General features: G+C 38.7%; 1 protein-coding gene across 1 annotated transcript in view; it reads left to right on the top strand.

Annotated features, from left to right (window-relative positions):
* The window catches only part of LOC308678155 (macrophage mannose receptor 1-like), a 61557-nt gene extending 36555 nt beyond the window's left edge, over nucleotides 1-25002 (top strand). Inside the window, exons 20-30 of the mRNA XM_081345095.1 lie at nucleotides 67-209; nucleotides 2264-2378; nucleotides 8451-8596; nucleotides 10649-10751; nucleotides 11703-11932; nucleotides 13120-13285; nucleotides 13952-14104; nucleotides 15681-15791; nucleotides 17396-17596; nucleotides 18755-18793; nucleotides 24433-25002. Of these exons, the coding sequence (XP_081201221.1) occupies nucleotides 67-209; nucleotides 2264-2378; nucleotides 8451-8596; nucleotides 10649-10751; nucleotides 11703-11932; nucleotides 13120-13285; nucleotides 13952-14104; nucleotides 15681-15791; nucleotides 17396-17596; nucleotides 18755-18793; nucleotides 24433-24653 (1628 nt within the window). The 3' untranslated portion in view covers nucleotides 24654-25002. The remainder of the gene's footprint in view (nucleotides 1-66; nucleotides 210-2263; nucleotides 2379-8450; nucleotides 8597-10648; nucleotides 10752-11702; nucleotides 11933-13119; nucleotides 13286-13951; nucleotides 14105-15680; nucleotides 15792-17395; nucleotides 17597-18754; nucleotides 18794-24432) is intronic.
* Nucleotides 25003-26195: the final 1193 nt, after the last annotated feature.

Below are 26195 nucleotides of genomic sequence, written 5' to 3'. Positions count from 1 at the left end.
ATCTAACATGTTGCTATTTATTTTAAACATAATCGTCCCAGATGATAATGTAACTTCTTTGACCAGGTGTATGGAATGATATAAACTGTGGTGCTATGAATAGCTTCATCTGCGAGAGACACAACAGCTCCATCCGTACAACTGCGGCGCCCACATTACCTGCAACTCCAAAAGGGTGCAGTGAAGGCTGGCTTTGGTTTAATAACAAGGTAACTGATGTAGCTAATTTAAATATTTTGAGATAGCATCCCTGTTCAAACATCCTAAAGGCAATATGTATGTTAAATACATGGAGATTGCTATAAGTAGCCAGTTGTCTTTTTAGACTTCTAAGTGAACCCAGGTAAATCAGCAAGAAATATCTTTATGGGCATTTTTTTGCCAAAGAATGAAGGTAAACATCAGTTTTCAGCAAAAAAAATAAAACATGGTCATGTGACTGCAGGACACTGCAAATGCTTGTAAGTGTTGGCTCATTGCCAAGTGCCCAAAATGGGATCGATGACAATAGAATAGAATAGAATAGAATAGAATAGAATAGAATAGAATAGAATAGAATAGAATAGAATAGAATAGAATAGAATAGAATAGAATAGAATAGAATAGAATAGAATAGAATTGGAAGGGACCTTGGAGGTCTTCTAATCCAATCCCCTGCTCAAGCAGGAGAACCTATACCAGGGGTTGGCAACTGGAAAAAGGAAAAGAGCCACACAGAAGCGGTTCCATCACACAAACGAAAAAGTGGCAGCCGCAAAAAGTGCGTGTGCGTGCGTCCACTCATGCGCATGTGCAAAATGGGAGGCACCTGCGCGGCGAAGGGTCTCCCCTTTGGAGAGGTGTGCGCCGTCCCGTTTGGAGACCTGCCGCATTCGTCAAACATGGATGAACGCGGCAGCTGTGCAAACGGGACAGCGGCTGTTTGGAGAGTGCGCGTGCACCTCTCCCAAGCTGCCGCCATCCTGTTCGGATACCTGCCGTGTTCGTCAAACATGGCCGAACGCGGCAGCTGTGCAAACAGGACGGCGGCGGTTTGGAGAGTGTGCGCGCACCTCTCCCATGCCGCCGCCATCCTGTTCGGAGAACTGCCGCATTCGTCCATGTTTGACGAACACGGCAGGTCTCCGGATGGCCACCGCCGTCCCGTTTGCACAGCTGCCACGTTCATCCATGTTTGACGAACGCGGCAGGTCTCCGAACAGGACGGCGGCGGCTTGGGAGAGGTGCGCACACACTCTCCAAACCGCCGCCGTCCCGTTTGCACAGCTGCCACGTTCGTCCATGTTTGACGAACGCGGCAAGTCTCTGAACAGGACGGCGGCGTCTTGGGAGAGGTGCGGGCACACCTCTCCCAAGTCGCCGCCATCCCGTTTGCACAGCTGCCGCGTTCGTCCATGTTTGACGAACGAGGCAGGTCTCCGAACGGGACGGTGGCGGTTTGGAGAGGTGCACGCGCACCTCCGCCCTTCGGAAAGGTGTGCGCGCACCTCTCGGAATGGGCGGTGCCACTCTCCATTTGGAGAGGTGCGTGCGCACCACTGCCCGTTCGAAGAGGTGCACGTGCACTGGGCGACTGGGAGCTGCAGGAGACGGCTCAAAGAGCCGCATGCGGCTCCGGAGCTGCGGATTGCCGACCTGTGACCTATACCATTACAGACAAGTGATTGTCCAGTTTCTTCTTAAAAATCTCCAGTGATGGAGCACCCACAATTTCTGAAGCCAAGCTGTTCCACTGATTAATGTTGAGGGGGCAGTCATCAAAACTTTAAATCCCCCTTTTGGGGGCTACCTCCTAACGGTGAATGGTTGCTAAGTGACTATAGACATGTCTATAAGCAACATCATCTGAAGACTTTCTTCCTTGAATGGTATCTTCAAGGCCATCTCCAAGATTTTGAGATTTGGGCATTTTCTTTTTTCATTAGCCTCTGTCTCCTGGGTATTTCCAGAAGTAGGATGGCAGTGACAAACTGGCTGTATAACTATCATCAATACAAAAATACGTCACAAAAATGTCACAAAAAGCAGAAGGGAAATTTGCATATGTTAACCTGTAAAATATTAACTTTTATTACTGCTTATATTTTTCCCTAAATAAAGTGGGGGATTTGATTTTGTTACTCCTGAATTACTATCTAAATTCTGTTAAAAATTCTGATTTCATTTCAAGATTGATGATTCTATGTTGATATTTTCTATTACTTTTTATTTATTTAATCCTATCTTGATTGATGGATTTTTGGAGGGATTTTTATCCTTCTAGTGCTTCCAAATATTTGGCTTAAGAGAAGAGGAGAAGAAAAACTGGAGCGCTGCACGGGATCACTGCAGAAACCTAGAAGGAAACCTGGCTAGTATACCAAACAAAGCTGTTCAAGGTACAGTCACTTCTCTAAACCATATTAATTGTGTAAGCTTAATATTTCTTTTAAAATTGAGGAATCTCTTCTCAAGTTACTGTTATAGGAATTACTATGCCCAATCTTCTTTCCTAACCTCCAGTTTATATAAACATTTGCCACTTGGGAGCAGCTGGAAGATATTAAAATGTTGCTGCATTCTTTAAGATATACTCCTTTCCTATGACTCCATATCCCTTCTTAGCTATTCTCAACTCAAAGGTTGCCATGCTGAAAATATAAAGGCAATAAGATTCCAAAGTAATCTTTTACAATAACATAAAAAGTGCACATTGGCAATAATGTATGAGTTACATACAGTATTAGTTAAAAGCAGTGCTTTTTTTCTAAAAAAAAAAAGTGCCAGAACTCTCATCTTGGCAGGCACAGGAGGGGGGGTGGGGGGCAGTGCTGCTGCAGTCACGTGCACGAGGGGTGTTGGCGGCGGGTTGCCCCGCGGGGCCAGAGCTGGCACAGCTGGTGCTGTGGGAGCAGCGGGGCCCGCTCTATATGGCAGGGCTGTGCAGGGCAGGCGGTCACTTAGGCGCACAGGGCAAGGTGACACTGGCGCAGGTCCAGCATTGGGTAGGCCACCAGCCTGGCTGACACAGATGAGTACAAGGAAGGAGTGCATATGAACTCCGCAGAACCCACCTCCCACTCCTTGTCCTCTCTTACTTAGTTGAGATGGTGTAGTTGGACAGCAGGGAGGGATGCAAAGTTTCTGCCAACTCGCCTTCGCTGCAGACAACTTGCCGGTGCAACGTTTGCTGGCTGGGTCTTTTGGTGCACTCAGCAGCAATTCCTATTGGCTTTCAAAAACCAATAGAGGGAATAGCATAGCTTGTGCAAAAGCTTTTTTTGTGTGTGTGTGCAAAAAAAGGTGCCATAACACCATTCTGAGCGTTCTATGAGAAAAAAAGCCCTGCTTTAATGTTTTAATCTTATGATCTTAAAATATATTTTTTTCTATTGTAAGTTGCCCCAAACCTCGTCATGTGGATTGCATACAAATATTATATAATCAGTAAATAAATGTAGAACATATGTTAAATATACATCAAATAATAATATGCTTCCCTACAAAGTCAATTCTTCCTCAATGACAGACCAAGTAGTTAACTCGGAAAGGCAAGAGGAAAATCTAGAAGAGGTCTGTGCAACTTGTAGAAGGGAAAAGCCCACAGTGATAAATTAAAAATCTTTGTGGTCTGCAAAGGAATGCTGGTGGGTTAATCAATGATTTGATGATTAGAGGAGCATCTACAGTGTTGGAGCTCTTGGTCATGGTAAGCCATGGAGGCACTAGGCAACATGACTTTCAGGGCAGTGATGGTGATTTTATTACTTTAAAAAAACAAACAAAACTCTGTGCTCTGTCCAAGGGTGCTTGGTAGGCTGCATGTACAGGCCTGGTCTAGAATTTATTTTGGAGCATTCAACTATCTAGGGCAGGCATCTCAAACTCGTGATGTCATGTGACATCGCACGATGTATCGCACATTTTCCCCATTGCCGGCAATGGGGTGGGCGTGGTTTTGGTGTGACACATCTGGCCCGTGGGTTGTTTGACATGCCTGATCTAGAGACATCCATTTTTTGCATTGCAAAGGGCCTTTCATCTGTTGCATATATGGTTTTATTTTTGTGTACAAAAAGGATTCTAAATTAATTGAGTCATGTGCTGGTGTGAAGTCTGATGGCTTGAGTTAAAGAGCCTATAAAATCTCAAAAGACTCCAGTTGTTTTGTTCAAGTATGCTAATGTTCTAAGGTAAATATTATTCATACTATATAATATCCAGATGAGGACCTCAGTAGCATGTTGTAGTTCTATGAGGTGTGGTGGGCTTCATAATTTGTTGACTGAAGAAACCACCATGCCATATATATATATTCAACTGCCATTATTTTTCAAGCTACAATAATTGAACACATGGCACACATCACAAATCAGATTCCGCTGTAATGCACTATTCCTTTGCATGACCGTAGGACATTTAGAAACGCAATTATGTTCTTATGCTTCCAAAACATTCTTCCTTATCTTCCTGTTACATTGATCACCATAAAAATACTCAAGGTCTCTTGGGATAAGAATAAGTATGGTATTTAAGGAACGCAATAAAAAGCATTCACAATGCACAATGTATTTAAATTTCATTTGTTTAAGGCAACTTCTTATAAAAGAATTGCCATTAATTTGTTTTAATAAAATAATTTAAATCAATTTTTCATGATTTCAAATTAAATGAATTATATTGGTTGACAATGAGATTTTTTTTAGTACAATTGCCAAATGCAATAAACTGGTTTTAGGTATATGTGTGCCCTAATTATTTCAACACCAATACATTTTAACAACATATTCTAAATGTAAATGAATGCAAATGCAAATTATACAATTTTTGTGCAAAAATAAAACAAAATAACAGATTTAAGGGCTGTTATCATTAGTTATCCTTAGATAAAAAATAATTCCATCATCCAAAACTTTGTTATACTGTATTTAATGAACAGATGCTTTGGGATTAAAAAAAAAGACTGACTACATTTGATTGTGTATCACCATGGCATTAAAACAAAATTCAAACATTGTATGAAAAATAAAGGTTCCCTAAACGTCTGGTGGCTATATCTATACATTTTCCTTGATAGCACTCTATTGCCTTCTTTTTAGCATTTTTTTCAATTTCCCAGCTTAAAAAAGGCAAGGCACTGAGAGCTGAAAGTTACAGAGACTGTTTAAGCAGGTTGCTAGGCAACCTGTTCACACTCAGCTGTTATTGTTTTGTGAGCCAGTCGGCTTCCAGGCGTGGTTTAAGTGCTTGGTGATTATCTATAAAGCCTTGCATGGCATATGGCTTGGCTATCTGTGGGACTACTTATATCCAATTGTTTCTGGCAAAGGCATCGCTCCAGATCTCTTTTATTAAATGTTGTCATCTTGTGGGATGGAAGAATTTTGCCCTTTCTTTTTTTATACAAATTTTATTGATTTTCTAATATTACATTCACATATTTGAAAAGCAACGTGGTGACTAAGTAGTAGTGATTCATTTACATACATATATCATTAGTACAGATTTCAGATTGCTACCATAAACATTTCCTCTCTTTTCCCCTTCATATATACTGTCTATTTGTAAATTAAAAGACAAATTTTATCTTATCAATCACGTAGAAGATAGTTTTCTTACATATATCCAAAGTTTTTAGTTAACACATATTCTAGTTGTTTTAACATACAATCTTTTAGACAATCAATGACCTAATAATTTTTTTTAGTTTTAATTTCCACTAACATTTAGATTTAACGTTTGATATTTATCATTCCCAAAATTTTTAATATACTCCCAATTCATCTATCATTATTCCTCACAAAGTCTAATATTCAAAATACACATCCCGTCTTCTGACCCTCTATGTCAACAGGTTAAGGATACAATATGATATCTGTCCTTTTTGCTAGTTTTCAGTTTTTTTAGTGTTTCAGTATTTATTACTTCATCTCTCTTCCTCTTTGTTTGTATTTGCTATCTCTCCCTTAAACTAATAATTTTTGTTTTTAATGTTCCATGTAGACCTATTTATTACTTTTAACAATACGTTTTTAGCTTATCTACATTGTTCACCCTTACATGACCTTTATACACAAATCAATATTAAAATTAGCTATTAGTATTTATACTGCTACATTTTAATGACCAAAATTTTTTCTTTATCTCAGTTCATAACAATGTCTTGTGTTCAACATGCACATCTTATCTATTTAAGTAGGTTCTGTTTTAGATTTCAATAAGATGATCGAAACTCCATTCTTCTTGAGTCTTATTCTGGCTTTTTTCCTTGGCGGTATATAAATAAAATTATTATTATTATTATTATTATTATTATTATTATTATTATTATTATTATTATTATTATTATTATTATTATTATTATTATTATTATTATCTTCCATGTCCTTGTTTTTGGGTCATCAAACCAGTCTCCTTATAATATCATTTATATTAATTGATATTGACAAAACCATCCGGTTGCTATGTTTTTGAGAAGACTTGTAGCTCTAGCGGGTCGTCTCTTTATTCTTCCATATCGATGTGGTTGTTCTGAATTGTTTATCTTCTCATCTAACTGTTCTTTTTCTAATCCTCTGATTCCTTCTGAGTTGTATAAGAAACCTTTTCCTTTTTCCAAGTTGTTGGTATCTTTTCTGAATTTTCAAATGTCAACATTTGTTTAATAGTAGATTCTTCTGTCATGGTACTTGAATGTTTCATTTTTTCTGTTGTATTTTGTATAGATGATTCTTTAGTTGTAGTCAAAGTTTGGGCTTTCATATCTGGACTGTCTTCTTGTTCCTTCACATAGCCTCTTAGTATTTCATTTGTTGTGGTAATAATTTGGATTAATATTTTCAACATAGCGAGAGTTTGTTGATCTTCATCTATAAGGAAATTTTGTTCCTGGTCTTCTTCCATGTTGGTATTTTAAGCTAAAGGCTTTACACTTAGAAAATCCAAAAGAGATATTTTTTTTTCTAGGTAGGGAACACAAAGCCTTTCACAGCTGTTGTTTCAAAGTTCTCAAGGTTATGTATCTTATCTATTTCCCTGTGCAGTCAGCCAGTCCCCTTTTAAAGTTTCCCTTTGAGTCCCAAAGTTGTCTTAATCTTTTCAGTTTTTCTTTTTTTTGTTTCATAAGAAAGAATCCAGATTTCCAACAGAAGTAGACAATTAAAATAGGAAATAAAAAATCTTCCAATCCACATGCTTTGAGAAACAGTTCCAATTGGGATCCAGTTACTTTTTCAATGTTTAAAACGCCCCTGGGTATTTAGTCGTTGGTCTTTCTGGAGAGAGGGCAGAAGTCCCCCTTCCCTCACCACAGGGGGGAAAATGCTTAGCAGCTTAAGGAGGTATAGAAAGTAATTAGGGTGTAAAAGAGGTAGATCTCACCCAGTCTCTTCAGTGCTGCTTTAAGAGTTGCCTGGTAGAAAATGTGACTTCAGCTGTTCACAGCCTAGGGATGAACCATAATGGCTGGTCCTTTCATCTGCCAGTTTGGAGGGAACGCCAGGTCTAACGGGAGAGTTGAGGCTCTCCCGTGATCCAGCAAGTGCCCCTCCTTGCTGGTTGCCTCTTCAGGGTGACTTTTGGCCCTTTTCAGTGATGCAAAACTGGACGGGGGGAGAGAGAGCAAATCTCCCAGCTGTCCATAGCGGCTGCATGGCAAACCAGAAGCCAGAATTTTGCCCTTTCTTTTGCATCCCCACTTTCTGGAACAGCAGCTCCCTAGAGCTATTGACAGCACTGAGTCCAGAGCCCTTCAATCCTGGCTCTGATCCCAGACCTACGGTAGTGAATTTGTGCAGCCCCTGTTGTGGTTTCATATTATTGCTATTGTTCATTGATTTGGTTGGAGCTGTCTCTGCTATTTCATGTTTTTAACTATTTTTACTGTTTTAGAGGACCCACCCAGAGTCTGCTAGATTGGGCAACCATAGCCACATCAACATAGCTAAAATACCAAGTTGGCTAAAAAGTCAGGCATTTCATAGCAATAGCAATTACAACAAGGTTATGACTGATCTAGAAATACCCAGACGATATCTTGCTAGCTAAAGGAGGAAAATTGGATTTATTTTATAGCTTCAGCTAATCAGCATCTAAACAACTCTTATCCCAAAATACTGGCAACCAACAGGAATGGGCATGGTTCTTAACTATTAAAGCATCAGAACATGAGATGGAAGCTACAATCTGAATAACCCAATTTATGGCAGCAGTTTAAAGCAAAGGACTAAATTGTATCCTTACACTTTTTGCCTGACATCCTTCCAAATTGTGCCTGGAAGTTTCTTAAGATGAGAATATAGAAATGATGGCTGTCTTAAAGATTGTATATTAGCAGAATTTGGTCTGCTACAACAAGGCACTTTTTAAAATGTGGTATAATCAAAGTAAACTTCTAAAAGATGAAATAAAATATAATAAGGGAAGAGCCTTTCCAATACTTTGTTGTAAAATATATCTGTATTTTCACCCAGCTTTTCTCACAGTGCATTTAAAAAGTGCTTCTAGTGATACTTGGATTGGATTGACTGACAAGAATTCAGAGGGACATTTCCTCTGGACTGATGGAAGTGGAGTCTATTTTACAAACTGGGCTAAAGGGTCACCTCATATATTCAATGTAAGTCCAACTTGTTTGAGTTTTTTCTGTTCTATTTCCCTGCAAAAGTGTAGTTAATATCCTTGATGCTGAATTCTTGCAATGATATAGAATACATATAGAAAAGAATCTCTTTTTTGTGAGATGGCCAGTCATATAAATCCAATGAATGAATAAATAAATAGGATCTAGAATAAGCATTATGATTGTGAAGAAGTTATAAAGGCCCCTTATTGGGGGGGGGAAAGTAATTTGAAACATTTGAGCTCAGAATATGATATAAGCATGAAAGCACACTAATTAAATTAGGTGGTTATAGTGCAAAGTTGTTCCCAAAAGTCCCTGGGAGAGTTTTCCTTTCTATCCCCCCCCCCAAATTGCCAATGGGATAAGAGCAGTGGTGGGATTCAGCTGGTTTGCACCACTTCAGCAAAACCGGTAGCTAATTTTTTGTTGCCCAGGCCCAGAATAGACTTCCGGAAGCAGCATCCACACAGAGAACCTGTTGCTCACATATTTGAATCCCACCACTGGATAAGAGTTTCACTAGGAGAATGTATCAAGTTTCAGATTTAACTCCTTTGACCCAACTTTCCTGCAACTGTCTACACTAAAGTTCTGTTTACCACAAGTGCTTAGCTTGTCCTAGGCCAGGGGTCAGCAACCTGAAACAGTGAAAGAGCCACTCGGAACCGGTTCCCTCACAAAAGGAAAAACTGGGAGCCGCAAAAAATATGTGCGCATGCACGTACATGCGCACATGCGCACAACAGAGTTTGACTGAAGAGTGAAGCCAAGGCGAGATATGCACCTACCCTGCATATTTGAATTGATTGGTTGAACTTTTTTAGTCCCACTTTTTTTTTTTTTGGACTGCACATGGCAGAGGACCGGGAGCCGCAGGAGATGGCTGAAAGAGCCGCATGCGGCTCTGGAGCCGCGGGTTGCAGACCTGTGTCCTAGGCAAAGGAGGCAGAATGTGCCGCTTAGGAGCACTCCGTCTGAAACCTTCTATGGGATTTTCAGAGGCAAAATGCATACCTTAAAGTATAAAATAAGAAGTTCTTGAATTCTACCCTTTAGGGTGATACTTCAGATCTTTTCTGTTTGTTAAATAAAGTTTGCTATGCTTTCTCCTCATCAACAGGGGGTGATATAATACTGGAAAAAAATCAAAGTTATTTCTGTCTTTCTACGTGTGAACGAAAAATATGCCATGCATATTATTATTTTTAGGATAATTTTATTATACCCAAAACTTGCCTAAAGAAAAAAAGATCCAGTAAAATGAAATTTAAAATAAAAAAATCTAGAAATAAAAATATATTAAATTAAAATAATTATGGAGAAGAAATGGCCCCGCCAGGTTTAGAAAGCATTATACATAAAGCTTTCAGATTCACAGCAGTTATTTCATTCTCATGGTTGCTTACCTGTGATATATGCAATTTTCTGTGCACAGTATCCCAAAAGGCAAAGCGTGGCGACATGAGCAAAGAACTCCTTTTCCACCTTGGGGCCTAGGCCCAGTGTGATATCTTTGAAGGCTTCTCCAGTTTCTCTACATGACTGTGTATCACTTTTGCTGGGATTGTCAAAGAAACATAGTGGTCCCGAGTGAACATGCACACTGGGACTTTTGGGAAGAGATGGCTGTCTAAATGTTCCTTTGCCTAAGATAGCATGTTTTGCACAACTTTAGCGTGTTATCCATTAACATTCATAAGGTACCATGATTACAAAGATTTATTGAAGGCTATTGCTGGAGCCCACTGACTACCTTCTATCCCTTCCATTCTATACCATATAGCCAGTTGCAGCATCTTCCTTTGAAGAAAAGATTTCATCCAATGATGGAGGCTCAATAGGCTTCCATTCCATATGCTTCAAGATGTTTATGTGTTAGACTCTAATGACAAGTACTTGTACAGGGATCATCTTATGCAGCGACCAGAAACAGAAAAACACACTTCTTCTCTTGGGAGAGTATAAAGGAGGGGGTTCCAGAAAGACTGTTACAATCATGATACCAGTGATTATATTTGGCTTTCTTGCTATGCATAAACATTGTAGGGTGACTGCGTTTTTATGCTGAGAAAACCTGAAAGGCTTGCAGGACATTGGAGAGTTGGATCCTGTCCTGCTAAGAAGACCTACATCTGCCAAAAGACCCCTGGTAATTTTATAGAAGTCTTGGATAATAATTCAGTTTCAGAGAATAAGAACATGTAATGTAGATTATCTTCTACAGATCAGTATCAGAATTTTAAAAAAGTGAATTTGTGAGCTATGATTTTGATGAATAGGTAGGGCAGATTCTAGAAAGAAGAGCAATACCAGCTGCAACAAGAGAGAGAGAGGCTAAGCATATGTATGTAGTGATAACTGCTATGAAGAATATTGGAAGAAATTTCTTTATATATTTCCTCCCTCCCTCCCTCCTTCCTTCTTTCCTCCCTCCTTCCTACCTACCTACATTCCTTCCCTGTTTTTCTTCAATTTTTTTCTTTTCTTGAACTTTATTTTTTCTTTATTATTTTTCTTTTATTTTTTCTTTCATACTTTATATTAGTTTTTACCTTCTTTTTAAAAAGTTTTGATAATATATATATATATATATATATATAAAGAAAAACCTGGATGAATAAACATGTTTGAGCCAAATAAGACTGCAATAAGCCAGATATGCTAATCAAGAAAGTGTGTTGTGAAGGAATGTATAGAAATTGTATTAAAATCACAGTACCATCAACTTCAGGAAGTATTTAAATAAAGTGAACCAATAAACATAATATCTGAAGCCCACTATAAAGGCTTTTAGTAGCATTGAATCAATTATTTGGCCAAAAGGCCAAAACTATTTCCACAAAAGCACTCTTCTGGTATTGTATTAAATATTTAATGAAGCAAGAAGTCAATCAAATTGTTTTTAAAACCAATATCTAGACTCAAATTTCTTATAATCTGAATATTTAAGTTTATAATTTTTTTTGTATTCAACGTCCCAAGGTCATGAATTCACACATTTGGGCTAAATAAAGATATACATGTAATATTATACCTCAAGAAGGTCTCCTTAAAGTAATTCACTGTACCTATTTGTTTAATTTAATTTGTTTAAAAATAGGTCCATCGCCTTACTCTGAACCAACAGTTCCAGCATCTCACTATATCAGTTATGGAAATAGAAGCTATTCTATGATTAGTCCCAAGATGACCTGGGAAGAAGCAAGGAAGAAATGTGAATCTGAAAATTCAAATCTTGCCAGCATTTTAGACCCCTATGCAGAATCATTCATATGGCTGCAGGTGCTCAAATATAAGGAGCCTGTATGGATTGGACTAAGCAGCAAAGAGGTAAGAACAGAATCTACACATTCACAATGAAATCCTATATTTAAAACTGTATACTTGGAAACATTGCCATACAGATAAGGAATTCAAGGACAGGGATTTCTGAGATTAGAAAGTGTTACGGTTATAGGAGGTCCCTGTTTAGCAACCATATTTTGGACTGGTAACACTATTATTAAACAAAGAGGCCACTAAGTGAAACTGCAACTCTGCTTATGATCTTTTTTCTGCTTTCTTTTGTTTTTACTGATCTGCAAAGGTAATAAATGCAAGAATTACTGATAAAGTTACTTTTTCATCACTGCTGTAACTGCCAACAATCACTAAATGAGGCACCTTACATGACATATATGCAACAATTTTCCATATGGACCTTGGAGACCAAATGCTTTCATAGAATTGATTTATTTCTGTAAAAAAATTATATTGTTCCTATTTAAGTAACTCTGAGTGGCTTTTCTCACAGTTAAGGAAGAGGACATGGAGTCCAGTTGGCAATGAAAAAGGGGTACAGGTAGTTTTCACTTAACAAGCATTCATTCAGTGGCCACTTGAAGTTATGATAGTGCTGAATGGTAGCTATGGATGGTCTTCCAATTGTAATACTCCTGGGGTCAGGTGATCAAAATTCAGGTTTTTGGCAGCCTGACCACTTTCAGGGTGACAGAAAGCGCTTCAGCTCCCCCTACCCCTTTAACTCCCCCCTGCCCTTTTGGCCTGGACTCCATCCCTGCCCTGCCATCCCTCACTGTCCTGAGCCGACCCTCCCCGTTTTTTTCATTCCGTGGCTGACAAGTCACATCTGGTTGAAACAGTTGCTGGCCTTCTGCAAGGTTGTTGTGGAGAGGTGGTGGAGTAGGTGATGGGGCAGTGGTGGAGTGGGAAGTAGCCAAAATTGCAGAGGCGGGGGGAGAGTGTAGGGGAAGTTGAAGCAGAGCTGTGTGTGGCAGAGTAGGAAAAATTGAGGTTGTTGCCTAATGATGGTTTCAGTCATCGCCTAAAGACCACAACCAGGACTACCAGAACTGCTGTTGATAAGTGATGTTGTCACACCATGTTTCACTAAATGAGTGCTTTGCTTAGCAATGTAAAACCCCTGTCCCAGTTAAAGTTATTAGGTGATGATTAGGTATACTGAAATTAAATGAATAAAATGTTTTCTTGCATTTCCTTATGCACTTTGGTTTTAGAGTAATGGTGTGTACAAGTGGGTAAGTAACTGGAGGCTGGTGTACACTAACTGGGCTGCTGAGGAACCAATGCATAAAACAGCCTGTGTCTACCTAGGCATTGATGGTTATTGGAAAACAGGAAATTGCAGTGAAAAATACTTCTCTGTTTGCGAGAGATACAATGGTAAGCAAATTAATATGTTTATTTTAATAGAGTTTATATTTTAATTTTAATTTCAGTTAGTGCTTAATTACTAAAAGTGGCATATACAGATAGTTCCCAACTTACAACAATTCATTTAGTAACCATTCGAAATTACAAGGGCACTGAAAAAAGTGACATGAACATTTTGTACACTTATGATCATTACAGCATCCTCATGGTCACATGATCAAAATGAGGATGCTTGGCAACTGACTCACATTTATCATGGTTGCAGTGTTCTGGGTGATGTGTTCACCTTCTGACAAGCCAAATAAATGGGGAACCAGATTCATTGAACAACCATGATATTAACTTAACAATTGTAGTGATTCACTAAAAGACTGTTGCAAGAAAGGTCATAAAAAGGAGGACATTTACTTAACAACTGTCTCAGCAACATAAGTTTGGAGCTCAATCATGGTCGTAAATTGAGGATTACCTACATCAACAAAGTGGTAAGCTAAACTTTTAAAAACAGGAGGTTTCTAATGAGTGTCAAAGAGAACATGATGAATTTATGTTATATCTTACTGTATTATTTTATTGTAGTTATTATCTATACTGCTTATTAATACTTTCCATATTGGCTAGTTGCCTGCATATCAATTTTTTTAAATAAAGAAAAACCTATTGGTTTCATAACAGGTGTAGTGCCAACTGAGATTCCACAATTGCCAGGAAAATGCCAAACCTCAAAAAACAGCCTCATATCTTGGATTCCTTTTAGAGGTCATTGTTATAAATTCTATATTTCAAGGAAATCTTGGCCAGCAGCATCAATGAAGTGTATTCAGATAGGTTAGTATCCTTTTAAGGTACTTTATGATAACAGTGATTTTCTAAACTTAAAGAACTCTTGCAAAAGTGTACAATGATTTTGAATAAACAGATCTGCGTCAAATTCAGCCAGCAACCCAACTTTTATGTATTATACCTTATCCTATAAAACTCTTGAAAGAACAGCTGTTGAGAATGTAGGAAGATACTATAAAGGATGTGCATAATATAAAGAGAAATACTTATTTTTCATATCCTCTGAAAATAATTACTAAAAGGAAGGTTTCAGTTGAGTAAAACTTTCTGGTAGGATGAAAAATGACATAGTTCACCACACACAGAAACTTTCTTTTGATTTCATGATATAAGACTAAAAAGTTATTTATTACATGTAAGCATACAGCCACATAGCTGTAATCACTTAAGGCTTGATATGGTTGCTTAAGGCCCTTCTGAAGTCTTTTCAAAATGTCTGGACTTGCCTAGAAACTATTTGCATATGCCAGCTGAGAAAGTAAAGTGGCAGCGTCTTTATCTTACTAGCTGCCCTGCTAGAATTATTTTACGGGCACATTTACATATACTCAGCTGAGCTCAAGAAGACTTTGATACAACATTAAAGTTCACCTTAAAGGTTAACATTAACCTTGATGGTCAGTTAAGGGAAATAGGTATGTCTAGCCCAACAAAGAGAAAGATTAGGGGTGGCATGATAGCTGACTTGCAGTAGTTGTGGGCAGTTTCAGAGATGAAGGGGTTGGCATTATTCAAAGCACCTAATGTTAGGACTGGAAGCAATGAGTGGAAGCTTGTTAAAGAAATATCCCATTTAGAACTAAGGATAAATTCCTGACAGTGAGAGCAATTAGCCAATGGAACACCTTGCCTCCTAAAATTGTGGGTGCTCCATCGCTGGAAGTTTTCAAGAAAAGATTATATATTCAGTTGTCCTGGATGGATAAAGATCCTGCCTAGAGCAAAGGGTTGTACTAAAACACCCCCAAGGTCCCTTCCAGCTCCATGATTTTATGATGCGTGTGTGCTGAGCTTTCAACAACTGCTCTTCAGCTTCAGAGAATGACTGTACTATAGTCATCAAAATAAAGAGTGTGCCTAGGTACTTATCATTTATTGTTTGCCATCATTTTGTTATGTTTCTATAGCTAATGATATATAGTACATACACTCCAAATTGCATGTGATATAAGAATGAGTTTACTTTAATACCTTCTCTTTAAAGAAAAATTGTATATATGATATTGGAATTGGCCTGGCAAATACTGTGGGTATTTAGAACAGAAGAAGTTGTCTTTCCATTTTATTTTTGAGGACTGTTTGCTTAATTACCAAGTTTAATTTCTGTATCATTATACCCAAGGGGTAAGCTGCAATGGTGTTTCATCATACATATTACATAATACAGATCAAATAGATTTTAGAAACAGAGGACTATTTGCTTTGTTAAGATATTCAAACCTGAAATTATTGCTTGTGACAGGAATGACTCATTGGTCATGCCTTGTGAAATGGCCCCTGTTTTGGTGGGGTGGAGGATAGAATCTTGTTAATGAGCTTTGAGTAACCTTGTGTTTCATAGGTGGCACCTTGACTTCAGTTGCAGACTCAACTGAATTACAATTTTTACTGGAAGAAATGGAAAAATTTGGATTTATGGAGTTTTGGATAGGCTTGTACAAAAATCTGGATGGTAATTATTTAATTAGTATTTATCTATATAGCTAGTAATAATAATTCCCCAGTGATGTGGTTGTGGGGCTTATATTCTCTGGGGAATATGAGAGTTATGCCAGAGGGTCAACCAGTGGTGGGATTCATATATATTCATATATTGTTCTCTGTGTGGATGCCACTTCCAGAAGTCCATTCTGGGCCTGGGCAACAAAATGTTAGCTACCGGTTCTGACGAAGTGGTGCAAACTGGCTGAATCCCACCACTGGGGTCAATCATATTAAACCATACTAGGATGTGCTAGTGAATATAAAGAAAGTGAAGAAAGTCTTATATTCCAAACCGAAATACCATCAAGACTAACAATACCTGGATAATTCCAATCAGGTATACAGCTGGAATAATGAACTAGATTGAAGCTGAACTAGAAGACCTCTCAGTGAATGTGACAGGTGAAACAGAGGAGGAGAGGAGACAGGATGGGACAGGATGGGATGGGAGGGTATGGGAGAGGGGAGGGGAGAGAAGGGAAGGGAAGGAGAGGGGAAGGGAGGGGAGGGGAGAGGAGAGGAGAGGAGAGGAGAGGAGAGGAGAGGAGAGGAGAGGAGAGGAGAGGAGAGGAGAGGAGGAGGAGAAAATCACAAAATTCAGAGATTTGCAAACTGAATTGGAACTATAAAGGAAAGGGTGGTTTATATGTTCTGGGGTTATGGAGTTTCTGGTGATTTTGCTGTGCTAGTATTTGTTCAGTTTGACTTGAGCAACCATGATCATTTGTTTAAGCTGTTTTTCATCCAGCTAGACAGTTTATTGAGAGGTTTGTATCTGACACTGATGAACAGATCATGCTGTCAGGCATTCATGAAAAAGGAACAGTTATTCCTTGGTGAAGATTTGCTTACATGGAAACCTCTCCCATATGTGTGCTTTCTAAAACAGAGCTCCCCAACCTTTCTAGGTTGGCAGCCCAGAGGGAAAGGGAGTAGCAGGGAAACGTGCATGAGCACGCCCGTTCACATGAGCAAATGGGCATGTGCATGTTAGTGGTGCTAGTGTCTATGTACATGCACAAGTGGGCTGTGTGCATCCACAGCAATGCTGATGGCAGCACCTGCACTCATGAGCATGCACAAATGGGCCGCTTGCACCTATGTTCATGCACAAGTGGGCCACTAGCTTCTGTGTGCATGTACAAACAGGCTGCTAGCATCCACATAGTGCTGGTGGCAGCACTAGTGCCCCGTGCAGGCACAAATGAGGCTGCTAGCACCCTCACTGTGGCACTAGCATGAGTGGGGTGCACTCGCCAGCCATTCTCATGGCCCGATAGCCAATAAGCCATGGCCCAATACCAGGTCACGGCCCAGTACCGGGCCAATGCCCACAGGTTGGGGATCCCTGTTCTAAAAATTTTAATTCCTATGTGTAGTTCTGTTAGAAGAGAATGTCTGTAGGTCCAAACCTGAGGAGTCCTTAGTGCTCTCTGAACTTGGTTATTTGTTTGCAGATGTTACATCACCCAACTAGGTAACATTATTAGTGTCAGTGTTAATGTACTTCCATAGCACATGCCTTTTCTTTTCCTTTTTAAACAATATGCTTTGCATTTGTTTTATCTTTAGGAGAATTGACATGGCAAGATAAAAGTAACGTTGCTTTTGTCAACTGGAATGATCAAGAGTTCTCAGATTCTCTGCCGGTTTATAGCGAAGAGTATGATTTGTTTGATAAGTGCACTTACATGAATAGTAATTCTGGACTATGGTTCATGGGATACTGTGGAGATTATCAAACAAGACCATTTATTTGTAAAACAAATAAAAGTAAGCCTTATTATCATCATCATAATGTAAGATTGAAAATAATATTTGATTATTCAATTATAAAATTTTCTAAAATACTGTAATTCCTCTGATTATTCTTACCATGTTATTATCTGGTCATTTTTTAAAATATATCCAAGAATATTTGAAGTTTTCCTGTACAGTATTTCTAATTTCTTGATGGGCAGGTTTTTCTACCTACATATTTTAAGAAACCGCAGTATGACATGTTTAGTATCTTTTGTTGCTCGTATGACAGTCTTTCTAGACTGTTAATTATAATTTATCTGCTGTAAAGAACATCATCTTTTTTCCTTCCTTCCTTCCTTCCTTCCTTCCTTCCTTCCTTCCTTCCTTCCTTCCTTCCGTCCTCCCTCCCTCCCTCCCTCCCTCCCTCCCTCCCTCAACTTGTCATCTTTCTCCTTAGATTATTTCAAGTAATTCATTATCTGAAATAAAACAATAGGAGTAAAAATAGAATCAATCACAAAATATATTAATTTTTGCTACCAATGATTGAATGGCATATTACTATTAATTAATTATAAAATTAGCATTTATTAAGTTCAATACACAAAGTTTTCATCATTTGCTGTCCCTTAATTATTATTTCAACTATTTTATAGCATCAGTGAAAGGATCTTTTACTCACAGGACATGGAACTTAATAATCTGAATATCAAAAGACAAGAATGATGCTATACAAAGTTTATTTCATAATATTTTAGATAACTGTCTAAAGAAGGAAAGTTTGGATTGCTTTATTATTACTTTTGAAATGTTGCATATCTACCTCGCTATTTTATCCATAGACTGAAATATTATTTTTAGTTTTTGTGTCTTAAATTATTCCTTGACTTTAAACTCAGTCAAGAATATTTAATTAAGGTAATGAATGTCCCATGAACTCAGATTCATGCCAAACAATATCAACTTTTAATGGAAGAAAATATCTGTGAACAATCTTTTCAGACATTGTCCTAAAATGTATAATTCTTTCTTCTAAACTCATAAAAGTTTACTGTAAAAATATGCTGTTTCAGAAAATTGATTTTTTAAAAAATTGCTTTGCATATCTTTCTTCATTGCTGTCTTAGTGGTATACAGTAAATCATGCACAGTAATTATATACTAAAAACATTTTGGTTAATTTTCTAGTTATTGAAGAATCAACTATAAAGCCTACAGAAAAATCAGGTAAGAAAGTAATTTTAAATATTATTTTTAAAGTTCATAGTAAATTTTCCATATCTATGAGCTGAAATTGCTAATACATAGCTCAAATATAGAGGAACATATTTTTGTAGACAAAAAGATTTAAGATGACAATAGAGTGAATTCAGAGTTATGAAACTTCTTTATCTCCAGTAAGTTAAGTTACAATAGTTATGTTTTGTTTTACATAGTTTTCCTATATTAATGGAATAGAAGCCATGAAGATTTTGGAGGTGACTGCCAATTGCCATTTTGTTTACTTTTTTGTCAGAATGTACTGGAAATAATTTTATTGTAGGCAGCCTTGAGTTTTAGCAGCTGCTATCCACATATCATAGTTGTCAATCAGAAACTAACATATTTTAGAAATATAGTCTCAAATCAACATACCTTTATGTAATTGGGGGGGAATAAAAAAAACAGGTCTGTGACATGTTTTGTTGCAGAACTATGTAGATCTTTGGTCATTCGGGTTTTTACCCATGTAGAATTGGAGGTATCAGGGCAACGTTTCGACAAAATCTCATCCGTCATCCTCAGGCTGGTGACTTCAGCTTCGTTCTTCTGGGAGAAGAACACACTTCTCCCAGAAGAACGAAGCTGAAGTCACCAGCCTGAAGATGACGGATGAGATTTCGTTGAAACGTTGCCCTGATACCTCCAATTCTACGTGGGGAATATATATATATAAAGTAAAGGTTCCCTAGTCGTTTCCAACTCTAGGGGCCGGTGCTCATCTCCATTTCAAAGCCGAAGAGCCAGTGTTTGTCCGAGGATGTCTCCGTGGTCATGTGGCCAGCATGACTAGACACCAGAGGCACACGGAACGCTGTTACCTTCCCACCATAGTGGTCCCTATTTTTCTACTTGCATTTTTACGTACTTTCGAACTGCTAGGTTGGCAGAAGCTGGGACAAGTAACAGGTGCTCACTCTGTTATGCGGCACTCGGGATTCGACCCGCCAAACTGCCGACCTTCTGATCGACAAGCTCAGCATCCTAACCCACTGAGCCACCGCGTCCCTTATACATACATACATACATACATACATACATACATACACATATATATATATATATATATGTAGGTCTAGAGTCTCGGGTTTCTTCCCGCGTTCCTTTCATCTTCAGAAAGTTGTGGCGACGTTTCGACGAAATCCCATCCGTCATCATCAGGCCGGAGTATTCCTCCTGCTGCTTTCAGGAGCAATGCGTGGTCTGTCTGTTCCTTTCCTTCCAACTGCCGGTGGGGCTGTGTTCCGACTGGGTGGAGGCGTGGCTGCTTTCTGATTGGGTGGGGGTGTCATCCGACTGGGTGGAGGCGTGGTTGTCTTCTGATTGAGTGGAGGCGTGGCTGTCTTCTGATTGGGTGGATGTGTGGTTGTCTTCCGATTGGTTGGAGGCGTGGCTGTCTTCTGATTGGGTGGGGTGTGTTCTGAATGGGTGGGGTTTTTTGTTGTGTCGTAATATCCTGAGTGTTGTGATTTGGTGTCTTGAGGAGTGGGCTGTGTAGTGGCCTCCAGAGCTTTGGCTTGGCTCCGAGTTCGAGGACCCGCCATGCATCTCTGGTATGGGTCAGTCAGGTTCGTGTGTGCGTTCTTCTGCTTGGGTGATAGCACTTTTGCTTGACTTGTTCTGTCTTCTGTGTGGGAGAGTTTTTGTTCTGGGTGTGGATGAGTCTTGCTGGGGCTGGTGGCATTTGGGGTTGTTTGTTGGTTTTTTAAATCCTTGTTTGCTGAAATTCGTTTGTCTATCAATGCTGGTTTCCAAATGGCATGTAGGCGGGAGGTGTCGTCTCGCTTGTTCATACTGTCTGGGTGTTTTTCTATTTCAATGGCTTCTCTGATTATTCTGCTATTGAGATGTTCTATTTTGGCGATTGTTTTTGTACCTTCAAAATTGATGTTGTGTCCTGTAGTGTTTATGTGTTGTACTAGTGAAGATGTTCGATTTTTCTTCTGTACCGAGTTCTTATGTTCTTCTACACGTACCTCTATTCTTCTGTTAGTCTGTCCGATGTATGTTGCTGGACAGGAGGCGCATGGGATTTGGTATATGCCCTGGTTTTCCAGTTCTATTTTGTCTTTGGGATTTCTCAGGATGGTTGATATCTTTCTGTCAGTGTTAAATGCGGTTTTGATGTTATGTTTGCGTAGTACTTTACTGATTTTGTCGGTTGTTCCTTTTATGTAGGGCAAGATGGCTCGTCCGTTGTTCTGTTCTTCTTCTTGGATGTTTTTCTGTTTCGGAGTCCGCTGCTGAATTATATTGGTGATTTTGTTTTTTTGGAACTTGTTTGCTGTCAATATGTCTGTCAGGGTGTGTAGTTCTGTTTGTATATGTGTTTCATCTGCAAGGCGTCTGGTTCTTGTTATTAGTGTTTTGGCTACTGAATTTATTTGTGCTGGGTGATGATGTGATTGCGCATTGAGGTAACGGTTGGTGTGTGTTTTCTTTCGGTAGACTGTGTGTCCTAGAGTTCCGTTTTGTTTTTTGTATATAAGTACATCCAGGAAAGGTAACTGGTTGTTTGTTTCAATCTCCATGGTGAATTTTATTTTGGGATGTAGGCTATTCAGGTGTGTTAGGAAGTTTTCTAGCTCCTTTCTTCCGTGGGGCCAGATCACGAAGGTGTCATCCACATATCTGAGCCACAGTTTTGGTTTGTTTGTAGTCTTTTCTAGAGCGTTAGTTTCAAATTCTTCCATGAAAAGGTTGGCGATAACTGGTGATAGAGGGGATCCCATTGGTGCACCTTCTATTTGTTTGTATCTCTGGCCTCTGTGTATGAAGTATGTGTTTGATAAGCAGTGTTCTGCTAGTTCTATAATATGGTTTGGTGGTTGGTATTTGCTTCTTATTGTTGATAGAGCTTCTTGGACTGGCACCTGGGTGAATAGTGATACCACATCGAAGCTGACTAGCAAGTCTTTTTGGTCTATCTGTAGATTTTTCACTAATTCTATAAAGTGGTATGAGTTTTGGACATATGAAGCTGCCATTTCTGCTAGAGGTTGTAATTGTTTTGCTAGGTATTTAGCTAAGTTTTGTAGTGGTGAGCCTATAGAACTTACTATGGGTCTTAGTGGGATTCCATCTTTGTGTATTTTGGGGAGGCCATATAGTTTTGGGCATCTGGATGACTTCTCCCTAGGAATGATTGTTTGTTGGATTTCTTGGCTTATAGAAGTTGATTTTATCTTTTTCTTGGTGGTCTTTTCTAGATAGGTTGTGGGATCTGTATATATAGGTTTGTATGTAGTTTCTTTGAGTAAGTTGGACAGTTTCTCTTCATAGTCCGATGTGTCCATTACCACTGTAGCATTGCCTTTATCTGCTGGTAGTATGATTATGCTGTTGTCTTTTCTTAGGTTTTGCAATGCTGCTTGTTCTTCTTTTGTTAGGTTGCTTTTGGGTGGTTTGCTTGTGCATAGGATGTGGGTGACTTCATGTCTGACTTGGTCTGCTTCGTCTGTATTGAGTTTAGTTAAGCTGGTTTCCACTCCACATATGATGGTTTCTGTGGGAATTTTCTTTGGTGCAACAACGAAGTTGAAACCTTTTGCTAGGACGTTTGTTTCTGCTGTTGTTAGTCTTCTGTGGGAGATGTTATGCACTACTTGTTGTAGATGTTGTTGTGGTGTGGTTGTTTGGTTGTTGTAGTTCTCTAATTGTTTGAGTTTCTTTGAATGTCTGTTGTTTTTATAGATGGTCTCTGTTTCTGCTCTCCAAACCGCCAGTTGTTTCACTTTGTCCCATAGTATTGGGTGAATAATGTTGCTGAGTTTGAGATGTAATGTTAGTAGGTCCTTGTTTGTTTGGTCTAATTGAAATCTTTTATTGTGGAGTTCATTTCTTAGTAATGCCATTTCTGTTCTTCTTAGAATGCGTTTGGTTGAAGTGGTATTGATGTGGAATTTCAATTTGAAACAATTTGGTCTTATATTTTGGTCTCGACATTGGCATAGGAAAGGTATGTCACTTAGTATTCTTGCTCTTCGTACTTCTAACTTTTCGTAAGTCCTGGTTAGTTGGTAGATGTCCTCCCCGTAGAGGTATGATATTTGTTTTCGTAGATTCAGAAGAATAGAGGTACGTGTAGAAGAACATAAGAACTCGGTACAGAAGAAAAATCGAACATCTTCACTAGTACAACACATAAACACTACAGGACACAACATCAATTTTGAAGGTACAAAAACAATCGCCAAAATAGAACATCTCAATAGCAGAATAATCAGAGAAGCCATTGAAATAGAAAAACACCCAGACAGTATGAACAAGCGAGACGACACCTCCCGCCTACATGCCATTTGGAAACCAGCATTGATAGACAAACGAATTTCAGCAAACAAGGATTTAAAAAACCAACAAACAACCCCAAATGCCACCAGCCCCAGCAAGACTCATCCACACCCAGAACAAAAACTCTCCCACACAGAAGACAGAACAAGTCAAGCAAAAGTGCTATCACCCAAGCAGAAGAACGCACACACGAACCTGACTGACCCATACCAGAGATGCATGGCGGGTCCTCGAACTCGGAGCCAAGCCAAAGCTCTGGAGGCCACTACACAGCCCACTCCTCAAGACACCAAATCACAACACTCAGGATATTACGACACAACAAAAAACCCCACCCATTCAGAACACACCCCACCCAATCAGAAGACAGCCACGCCTCCAACCAATCGGAAGACAACCACACATCCACCCAATCAGAAGACAGCCACGCCTCCACTCAATCAGAAGACAACCACGCCTCCACCCAGTCGGATGACACCCCCACCCAATCAGAAAGCAGCCACGCCTCCACCCAGTCGGAACACAGCCCCACCGGCAGTTGGAAGGAAAGGAACAGACAGACCACGCATTGCTCCTGAAAGCAGCAGGAGGAATACTCCGGCCTGATGATGACGGATGGGATTTCGTCGAAACGTCGCCACAACTTTCTGAAGATGAAAGGAACGCGGGAAGAAACCCGAGACTCTAGACCTACACATACAGACACCCGCGAGAATCTACGAAAACATATATATATATATATATATATATATATATATATATATATATATATATATGCCAGCCAAAGATAATATAAAATCTCATTGAATCTGTAAGAATTTTTGTTCCCCATAGTGTCAAAGTCAAAAATTGTATTCCTAATTTCCCCCGCCTTAAGATGAGATGGCATGGCTGATCTCTTTATATTTATGACACCAAGTTTTGAAAATCCTCCTTCTTCAGTTAGTGTGATTGAATAATTATGATCATTTTCAGTTCCCAAATAAATAATTAGCAATAAGTGATAGCCATAGAAATTTTGTGGTGAAAGAATTCACATTTTCTAGCCTCGAACTTTACATCAAAAGACCGTCAATCCTTCTTTTGGGATCTGTAATGAATGGGAAAAGACAATGCATTGCAGTTACTCCCTTTTACTGAATTACAGTTCGTAAATTCCTGGGATTGGTAGTTGACTCTTGTTGGCTCTGCCCTTATTAGACGACTAGACAGGATGCAATCTCTCTTGGCTTCTTTCTCAATGTAAACAAGAAATGTCAGAGTTTTATCATAACATAACTGTATTCAACCCCTTTTTCTTCTCTCTGGTATTTCAGTGCAGAAAGCAGTGGCACTTCAATCAGCTCATGGCACGGCCGTGGTGGTAGTTGTGCCAATTATCTTCATAGTCATCGGTGCAGGAATTGCAGCCTATATTTTCTACAGAAGAAGAAACCGACCACAACAAGTCTCCACTGGGTTTGACAATTCTTTGTATAGTGACAGTGTGGTTATTCTACATAAGGATTCTCTTGTAGACAACCAAGAATTAAATTAACAAATAACTGCATCTTTTCCAAGGATAAAATCTACTGGACACAATATATTCAAAATTCAAAGTTTTGAATTACACTGTTCATAAATTCTTTAAAATATTTGAAAAAAAAAATTAGACTTTATTAACAATATATATTGGTAGACCCGTGACATGATAAGATTGAATTTATTACAGTTACTAAGTAAAAACATATTTAGTATGGTATACTTTCAAATGAAAGATTTTAATTAAAGAAGACATAGAAGTGGTTCTTTTGCACACTGGATATACAAAATTTGTTTCTTTATTAAAGATTTTCTTTAATAGTGAATGACAAACAGTTCATTAAATCAGTTATGATTCCTTTAGTTACCTCCTTCAAAGCAACTTTATATAAGGTTTCAAAATCAAACTTTATGCCACCTAAACCAATGTTTGAGATATGAAATCACAAGTTTCTACTATTTAGCTAGTGTTTCCCGTGCCTCTACATCTTTGTTGCATGTTTAAGTAGTCTTTTTATTTCCTTTATGTATGTCTCAACAAATTTCCAAGATCAGCCAGCCTCAATGCAAAGATAAAGCCTTCTGCTGCCTCAAAGCCAGCAGTATCCCCATTTATCTTCTTGCTGGTCATGTGTTCCCTTCATACAGTGCTCAGTGTGCAGCGGCTGTGATACTTTTTTTCTTTTTTCTTTTAATTAAAGAGTTTTACAAAAACAAAATTTTACAATATATCCCCAAATCCCCCCCACCCCAAACCCGCCCACTTCCCCCCCCCCCACTTCCCAGAGCTAAATACAGGATTATGGTTATAATAATCATATTCTAAATAAAAATTATGCATAATATACAATTAACCAAATTCATAATGTGCTTTAACTCCTCTTTAACATAACTACATACAAAGTACCAATAACAATATCCCACTAAAATCTACTCATAAGCTAAGTGGAACTTTTTAGTCCCATATTTGTTCTGAATATAATCTATCCATCTCCTCCAAACTGAAATATATCTTTCCTGTGAATGATCTTTCAAGTAAGCAGAAATCTTAGACATTTCTGCAAGATTCGAAACTTTAAACACCCATTCTTCTATAGTAGGCAAATTATCCTTCTTCCAATACTTTTTTTCTAGATACTAGCCAAGAGAAACAGCCCCTCCTTTTTGATCCTGGACCTTGAATGTTATGCCTGCCCCTGCAGTACCAAATTTCAAACAATTCAGAGTAATATGCCTTCTTGGATTTTATCATTTGACAAAGCACATGGTTTGGATTCAGATCACCCTGTCATGCTTGCAGTCTCTTCAATAAAGCTAAAATTGTAGTGAGTAGAGGTTACTGATGTTTAAGGGGGAAGAAAAGGACATTAACTTTCAAAAAGGATTGCAACTGAAAATCCAAAAAAAGAAACTGTATGCCCAGTTGGTATGCAAACACCATCATACAGTGGCATGATGCACAGGAAAGTGGAGTGACCTATTAGAGCAATTTACAACCTTCCCTTCTAGCTTCTGCATTGTTTGTGGGAAGGTAGTGGGAAGGTCACAAATGTAAATC

This window comes from Vipera berus, assembly GCF_964194415.1.
Source record: "Vipera berus genome assembly, chromosome: Z".
Lineage (NCBI taxonomy): Eukaryota > Metazoa > Chordata > Lepidosauria > Squamata > Viperidae > Vipera > Vipera berus.
The sequence above is the reverse complement of the archived record's forward strand: the minus strand, read 5'-3'. Positions and strand labels throughout refer to the sequence as shown.